Source organism: Nipponia nippon, unplaced genomic scaffold (assembly GCF_047370975.1).
Source record: "Nipponia nippon isolate SJK-2023a ecotype South Korea unplaced genomic scaffold, ASM4737097v1 scaffold_12, whole genome shotgun sequence".
NCBI lineage: Eukaryota > Metazoa > Chordata > Aves > Pelecaniformes > Threskiornithidae > Nipponia > Nipponia nippon.
In genome coordinates this window covers 13,331,232-13,338,896 of record NW_028262313.1, presented here as the reverse complement: position 1 = coordinate 13,338,896, position 7,665 = coordinate 13,331,232, and the positions used below count along the sequence as shown (strand labels likewise).

At 56.9% G+C, this 7,665-nt stretch overlaps 1 protein-coding gene across 1 annotated transcript; it reads left to right on the top strand.

Annotated features, from left to right (window-relative positions):
- The first annotated feature begins 765 nt into the window (after positions 1-765).
- On the top strand, positions 766-7,511 carry ITGB1BP2 (integrin subunit beta 1 binding protein 2). Its single transcript, XM_009465335.2, has 11 exons — positions 766-905; positions 1,123-1,172; positions 1,265-1,321; positions 1,908-2,056; positions 2,194-2,306; positions 2,574-2,632; positions 3,535-3,605; positions 3,841-3,943; positions 5,261-5,380; positions 5,841-5,903; positions 7,235-7,511. Exons 1-11 carry the CDS (start codon positions 842-844, stop codon positions 7,481-7,483), a joined length of 1,098 nt encoding a protein of 365 aa, XP_009463610.1. The 5' UTR covers positions 766-841; the 3' UTR covers positions 7,484-7,511.
- The last annotated feature ends 154 nt before the right edge of the window (positions 7,512-7,665 follow it).

The following is a 7,665-nucleotide window of genomic DNA, read 5'->3' as shown; positions in this document are numbered from 1 at the left end:
AACAAGAACAACAAAAAGAAAATAATACTTATTTTAGATGCTTGTAGGAACTAAGTAAAACCTTTGATCTCAAGAGGGTTTCCTGTTTGCAGAGGAAAACCCTTGGGTCCCAGAATGGGAGCAGGGAGTCCGAGCAAATCCCTTCTGGGTACAAGGGGCCCGTGTAACATTTTGCGTTCTTCTGTGACAACAACCGATCTTCCAGGTGACAGATTTCATCCCTGGGTTGCACAAGATCCTGCACTGAAGGATATCTTGGCCACACGCACTGCTTTGGTCCACTGGTGCCTCTGTCTAGCAGAAGGTTGTGCCTTTTGGGGCTGGGGGGGATCAGCACAGGTTTTGCCCTGGGACTGTGGGAAGTCTCTTCCCTTCTTTCACAGGAAATTTTCAGCTGCTTCTATAAATGCTAAAGAAACTGAGAGCCGTTGGTCAAGAGGAGTCGCAGGTTGTCCCGAGCCAAGCGTGAGCACCGGGGTGGCACTGATGCCTCTGTGCCGGGTGCTGGTGGGATGGCAGGTGCTGGGAGGTCCTCTGCCCACCCCAGGTGTGGAGCCACCCCGCAGTGCCCATTCCCTCTGCCGGGTGCAGGGGCAGGACAGAAATGCCTCTCAAGATAATGTGGGCGCCGGGTCCCGTCAGCTGCCAAGCTGCTATGTCCATCTTTAGCCTGCTCTCCAGTTACCAGACACCTCCTCCGGCTGCCTCCAAAGATAGGCAAAGCCACCTCCCAGTGCCGGGGCTGGAAACTGCGGGGAAGCAGAGGGGGGATCACAGGCAGGGATGAGATTGATGGGATTTTTGTGAAAGGAGTGAAGGACGCCGTGAGTACGCCTGAGCTATGGCATCGCTGTGCTACAATAAGGGCTGTGGGCAGAGGTTTGATCCTGAGCACAACACCAAGGGTAAGTGGGCTCGTCTGCCTTGCACTGGGGTGAGCGGGAGTGCGTGCTGCTTTCCTGGTCAGCGGCCTCGGCCGCCATGCCGCGGCCTGAGCTGCCAAGCAGGGCTGAGTCGAGCCCAGCGCAGGCAGCCCTCATGGCAGGAGCTGCCAGGCATCACGGGTGGCTTGCGGGCAGGATTGCTCCTCCTGAAATGTTCCGCCTGATTTTCCCTTTTCAGATTCCTGCCTGTATCACCCAGGTGTCCCCATCTTCCACGATGCCCTGAAGGTGAGTGGGGCAGGAGCCAGGGCTGCAGGGAGGGACCTTGTGCCCAGCAGGATTGCCCACACCTTACCAGTTTGTCATCCCCTGGTGCCTAGGGCTGGTCTTGTTGCAAGAAACGCACAACAGACTTCTCCGAGTTCCTCTCCATAAAGGTGAGCAACGTGCCAGCCCAAATGCACCCGCTGCTCCTCTGTCCTCTCCTCCTTGCCCCTGCCCTGTCCTGTCCCATCCCCATCTCGCACCAAGGCTGCCCCCTTCACCCTGCCGGCCAGGGATTTCCTATCTGCTTCCAAGGAGCCTGCAAGCAAGGGTGCTGCTCCTAAAGTGCAGGGCAGGTGCTCCCAGAGAAGGGTGCTAGAAGGGGCTGGGATCCCCCTCCAGGATCTTGTGGGATGAACACAAATGCCCCAAGTGCCAGCACAGCTGTGAATGTCTGAGCGGTCCTGGCCAGGGGATGGAGGCAGCAGAGGCCCGGGGACATGGGGGAGACTCTTGCTGCCCTTCAGCTGCCAGGCTGGGGTGCAGCAGAGCTGAGGCCTGTCTGCCATGGCCCCAGTGAGGCTGCCGCACTGTCTTGTCTCTGGGAATCCCTGTGGACGCAGCCCCTGCCCTGGTGCAGGGTCAGAGCCCATCCCTGCAGGACACAGAGCCACCAGAGCAGGGAAACTCACAGGGTTTGAGAGCAGCCGCCAGGTTAGGGGGGGCAAAGCAGGCATCAGCCTTGCCTCTACTGCCTAGGGATGCACAAAGGGGTTTCACAGCAAGGAGAAGCCCCCTGAGCCTTTCAGCCAAGAGGAGACTTCAGACAAGCCAAAGGCCAAACCAGTGGAAGAGCTCATCATCCAAGGACCAAAATCAGCTGAGAAGATGCAGCGGGAAAGACCAAGGTGAGATGGGCTAAGCTAAGTGTCGCCCTGCTGTGCCACTTCTTCTGCACCTGTCCCACCCTGCCGCTTCCTCAGGAGAGGCAACAACTTAAATTGCAAAAAAAACCCACTCGGCCTTTGCTGCTGCTGTTTCGTAGCTCCGATGAGCCAAGACAACTGCTGCCAATTAAAGTATCCAGGTCTCTGGAGCAGGCACTGGAGAAACTGAACCTGTCCTCCAAGGACGAGGCACCTGAGGGAGGTTGTGCAGGTAGTGACGAGCTGATGGATGGCAGCGGGATTGCATGTGGCAAGTTCAGTGTGGGGTTTTGCATGGCAGGTTCAGTGCAGGATGGTGGGTGCTCTGTGCTCAGCTACTTGCAAACCCACAGAGCTGTGTCTCGGAGGCATGCTGCAATGGGCTGTGCTCAGGGGCTGTGGGTGCTAAGCTGGGGAGCTGGCAGTGAGGCTGTGTGGAGGGTTTGGGGGCAGGCGCGGTTGGCGCATGCCCCAGGGTGAAGCTGTGTTGCTCTCGCAGGGGAGGCGACTGCCCAGGTGAGAGCTGGCACCACCTGCAAGAACGCAGCCTGCAAGGTGGTGAGTAGCCAGCAGGGTGCCATCTTTGCACAGTCTGCGTCACATGGCCGGGAGCATTGCAGGTCCGGCGTGGGGGCTCGTCTCCCAGCGCAGGGCAGGGTGCCGGGTGGGTGGGAGTTGGCAGTGCCCATCGGCTTCGTATGCTCCTGCTCTTCCTGTTCCTCGAGCAGCTGCCTCTGTTGCCTCCCAGCCACGTTCCTGCAAGAGGCTTCTAGATTCCTGGATTGCTGGTACATTTGCATTTCACTGCTGCTAATTGCTTGCAATTAAATATAGCACATATTCAGGATATGGGCATATAGGTAAAATGCATGTGGAAAATTCCCACCTGCATTTAATTAATGTAGCACAGCCCACTTTCTATCTTGCCTCGAGGTGTGCGCTGGAGGGACCAAGCTGCAGGAAGGCTGGCCTGCTTGGAAAGCAGCAGAGAGGGGAATGAGCAGGGAGGTAAAGGCGGGAGGTGGATAAGGACATGAGACTGACACACTCTGGGAAGCAGGCGAAGGGACAGGATGGACAAACAGCCCCTTGCACCTCAGAGAGTTTCTGTGGTGTCCAGACTTGCCCACTGTCTCAGTGCTGCTCAGCCCTGGGCTGGGACCAGGCTGTGTTTGGGAGAGGGCATACAGAAGGGCTGCTGCCAGGGTTGTGGGGATGACACTGGGGTCCCGGCAAGGCCAGGGTGGCTGCCCTGACAGCAGAAAGCAGGGACCAGTGCCGGGCTGCCGTCTGGGCATAGTCCCAGAGTAAGTCCTCACAGATGCTGGACCTGGCAAAAGGGTGACGTTGGGCATCGTGCTGTGCCCTATGCAGGGATGAGCACCAATGGGTGGATGCCTGGCTGTGCACTGCCGTGCCAGAGGCACAGCCGAAACTTTCCTCTGCTTCTCACTCCACAGATCTACCAGGGCCGGGAGAGCAACACAGAGGTTTGTACTTTCCATCCTGGCGTTCCTGTCTTCCATGAGGGGTAAGAAACAACCCTTTACCGGAGAGCAAACTGATCCTGCTGAGGGCTGAAAGTGCCGCATCGCAAGGTTGTGTGGCCTCAGCAGCACGGCCAGTGCAGGCGTGGGTGACACCCCCTGGGTGACGGGTGGGCAGGGGGAGCTGCTGCTTCCGAGCCCCTCTCCCCCACCACCCTGAAGCCTGCTCTGGTCCCCTCCTGTGGGTGCTCCCCTCTCAGGTCACCCTGCTCTCCCCAGGATGAAGTACTGGAGCTGCTGCAGAGTCAAAACGACAGACTTCAGCGCCTTCCTGGAGCAGCCGGGCTGCAGCAGTGGGCGGCACTGCTGGACAGGGAAGGGGGTAAGGGGACTCTCAGCAGGGGCAACTCATGTGAGCAAAGTGCCATTACTGGCACCTGAGCGAGCTCTGCGTTCACAGGGGTTTCTGCATTTAATTGTCTTAATTTTCATAATTGCTGACAGATGACTGCACAGGGTTTGAATGCCTAATCTCCACCCATCTGCTGTTTAAAATGCTGCTCCTGCATCCACAAAACGTGTCAGCTCTCACACCCAATGGGCAGATGTGCAATAGGAAGCTGAATGAGGCAGGAGCTGGCCCCGGGCATGGCATAGCCAGTGCTGCAGGCTGCTGCACAGAGATAGGCAGCTGAGCATGGGAAAAGCCCTGCAAAAAATACCCAAAAGTTTTGACAGACGACTGCAGATGACTGAATTGGGTTTTAATGAAGCTTTCCCTCTGCAACTGCTTTCCAGGAGGGACCTCATCTACATAGCGACATGGAGTTGTGGCAGGGCAATGGGGAGAAGATCCCAATTCCCAGTTTTGTGTGTGTGTGTGCAAGTTTCCCCAGGAAAGCTCTTGGCTGGAAACAGGTTTGAGCTGGGAAAGTTGCACCAAAGCGACCCTGGATATCCCTGAAAAGGCATAATGTTCCTCTGAGGCAGCACTGCTCTGAGCAACCCCCTCTGAGCCCAGTCTGTTCTTTGTCCTGGAGCAGAAAGCCTATAGTAGATGTAAAGGAGGATGCAGTGAATGAACTGTGATGTGCTGCAGATGCTTTGCGCTAATTGTCACCTGAGTTTGGGGCTGGGATTACTCCTGGGGCATTTCTTTGGCTGGCAATGCTGAGGCCTGCAGGGGGTCTGTCTCCTGGTGATGCTCAGAAATGCCTGGTGGGGCCAAAGCTACCTGTGGCATGGATGAAGGGGGGGTCCTTTGGGAGAAAGGTGAAACGTGGCCAGTTAGGCCCAAATTTAGCATGGTGGCATGATCCATGTCCAGCAACAGCCCCTGCTCTGCCCTCCAGACCAAGTTTCCTGACTGTGCACAGCACCTATGAGCTTGGGCACAGCAGAGTGACTCTGGAACAAGAAGGGGATGTCTCTGGTCTTAACATAACCTTCTGGAGCGACCCCAAGCACAGCACAGATGCCCCATGGCATGGGACAGCTTGACAGGGGCTGCCCACCTTCGCATGAACAACCTCTCCTCAAAAACCTGCACAAAAGGCAGGGTTTGATCTTGCTTAGCTGATGCCGACCTCAGCCGGCGCTCTGTGAAGCAGATGTGCAAAGGAGCATCCTCTGGCACAGACATCCCCTCTGTTTGGGCTGTGCTTGGGCTAGATGCTGTGATGGATTCCCCTCCCCGCAGGACAAGAAGGCGGTGTCGTGCCGGCAGGACTGGCACCAAACCAGCAGCCAGGTGGTAGTGACGGTCTATGCCAAGAACCCCCTGCCCACCCTCAGCAGTGTGAAAGCCAGCCGCACTGTGGTGAGTGGGGCCGGCAGAGCTGGGCTGGGGATGCATGCTTTCATGGCACCTGATTTTGATGAGCCAACAGACAGGAGCCGGCCGGGTGCCCAGTGCTTTTTGATGGCCTGTTTGGTCTGTTGCTGCAGCTGGGGTTGGCACTGCTGATCTCCCATCCCCAAGCTGAGAGCTCGGAAGCTTTGCTACTGCAGCAGCATCTGCCCAGCCACTCTGGCTCAGTGGCTTTCAGCCTCAGTGGGTGGCTTTGCTGGCCTTGAATGCCTCAGCTGGTGGCAGAGGTGAACCTGGCATGCTCTGAAGGGGATGAAATGCTCCCAGATGCCGAGGAGATCACCAGACCGTTACACCGGAGCCAGGACATGGGATGCATTATGGTGCTGGAAGGCAGCTGCACTGTCTGGGGGAAGAGCTCTGGCAGTGCTGTGCTGCCCACTCAGATAATTTTCTGTTGATCTTTCAGCTTGAGGTTCATGTCATCTTTGAAGGCAATAAGATTTTCCAGGCAGAACTGGATCTCTGGGGGGTAAGATCCTGTTTACTTTGATCTCCCTATTCCAGTAGCCTGTGTGGGGCTGGGCTGCAATGCTGCCAGGCAGCCTGTGCTCTGGGAGAAGCATTTGCAGCCCGAAACACAGGCTCCCAGTAAGGAAAATTACTCTCTGCATAGTCAGGATTCTCAGACTTTTGAAAAAGCAGCAAAACGGTTGTTGCTGCAATTTCTGCATAGTCCTTCCTGTGCATGGAGCATGAGGCAGACTTTGACTGTATTATCGCATAGAAATGCTGTGGCCCCTTGGGACGCCATCTCTTCCCCAGCTGGCACATCTGTGGAACAAACAGCCATTTCATAGTCCCTCCCTCGGTGTGATTCATTGCCAGCTCTCTAAGCCTTGCGGAGAACACAGGTCCGCCACGACTGTCACAGCAGAGAGGACCCGTTTATCTCCAGAGCTCCAGTTTTCTATAGCAAGAAAGTCTGATGGGGAAATTAGGTTTTTCTTTATTGATCCCATAGTGATAGCACTCCCTGGGAGCCACGCCAGGACTGTGCCTGGGATCGGTGCCTGTCTGACTGCTGTGCACTACCTGAGGCACCCTGGCTACTCTCTTAAATGCTGCCACAGTGCTGGCTTGCTCTTGTTGGGATTGTCTGGGAGCCAGGTTGCCCAGGTACTGGCATTTACAGCCATGTCTGCTAGGAAATGCTTTAGGGGTTGTGAGGAGGGCTGTTGAGGAGGCTGCTGGTGGCTGCACAGATCGATTCTGGACTAAGAGCAGAGCTGGACGTCGCTGCTGGCTCTGTAGGTGTTCTGGGTTTGGTCCCAGACAGCCCCAAAGGCTCTTTGGCCCAGCAGGTCCCTGTCTCCCCCTGCAATCCTGCTGTGCCTGCGGGCAGGCAGCGGTGTGAGGGGAGAGACTCGCTCTCTGGTTTCTCAGCTGCTTGCTGGCTGGGGAGGAGCAGTGAGACTCAGGAATTTGCATGTACATTTCTTGCCTTTATTTCTGGTGCGTGCTGCCTGTGCCTGCGGGCAGCAGAGTGTGCTGCCGGGTGTGGGTATGCCTGTGTCTCAGCGCAGCTCGCTGCCCTGGGGAGAGGGCTGTACCACAGCCATGCACGTGGCTGCGGCTAGCTGAGCTCTCCTGAGCTCTGTACCAGCACTGCACTGCTGCTTAGACGTAGCACTGTGAAGCTCAGCTGGAGCCCAGGTTTCATCCTGTTCTGTCTCCTGGCACACCAGGAGAAGAGATCTCCCCTCTCTTCTCCTCTGGCAGGGCTCTGTCAGTAAGGGGAAGGATGAGCATGTGCGGCCTGCCCTCCCCTGCCCAGCTCACTGCACCTTTCCCTCTCTCTAGGTCATTGAAATAGAGAAAAGCTTTGTGAACATGGTCCCGACCAAGGTGGAGATCACACTTTGCAAAGCCAGCCCTGGCTCCTGGGCCAGGCTGGAGCTCCCCCAAAGCAGGTCACACTCCCGTGGCGAGCAGGAGGAGGCTGCCAGTGCAGAGGAGCCTGGGGCAGAGCAGGAGGAGGACTCAGATGACAGCTTGAGCTGGTCGGAGGAGGAAGATGAGGAGCTGGAGATGGGAACACCAAGCAACTGACAGCCAAGTGCTTCAGCAACCGAGCAGTGCCAGCTCCTGAGCTGCCGGGAACCTTGGCACCAGCTCCCGAGGAGTAGACCCAGCCCAGAGCCATGCGCAGGCTGCAGCACGGCCCTCTCCCCCGGTCAGAAGGGGCAAGTAATAAAAACCCAGAGCAAAGGTTATGCTCTGAAATTCCTGGT

Bases quoted from the DNA above. Each gene is read 5' to 3' on its own strand.
- ITGB1BP2 (XM_009465335.2), top strand. From the start codon at position 842: ATGGCATCGCTGTGCTACAATAAGGGCTGTGGGCAGAGGTTTGATCCT. The intron at 3,606-3,840 runs GTAAGAAACAAC...TGCTCTCCCCAG, and splicing joins GTTCCTGTCTTCCATGAGGG to GATGAAGTACTGGAGCTGCT. The intron at 5,381-5,840 runs GTGAGTGGGGCC...TTGATCTTTCAG, and splicing joins TGAAAGCCAGCCGCACTGTG to CTTGAGGTTCATGTCATCTT.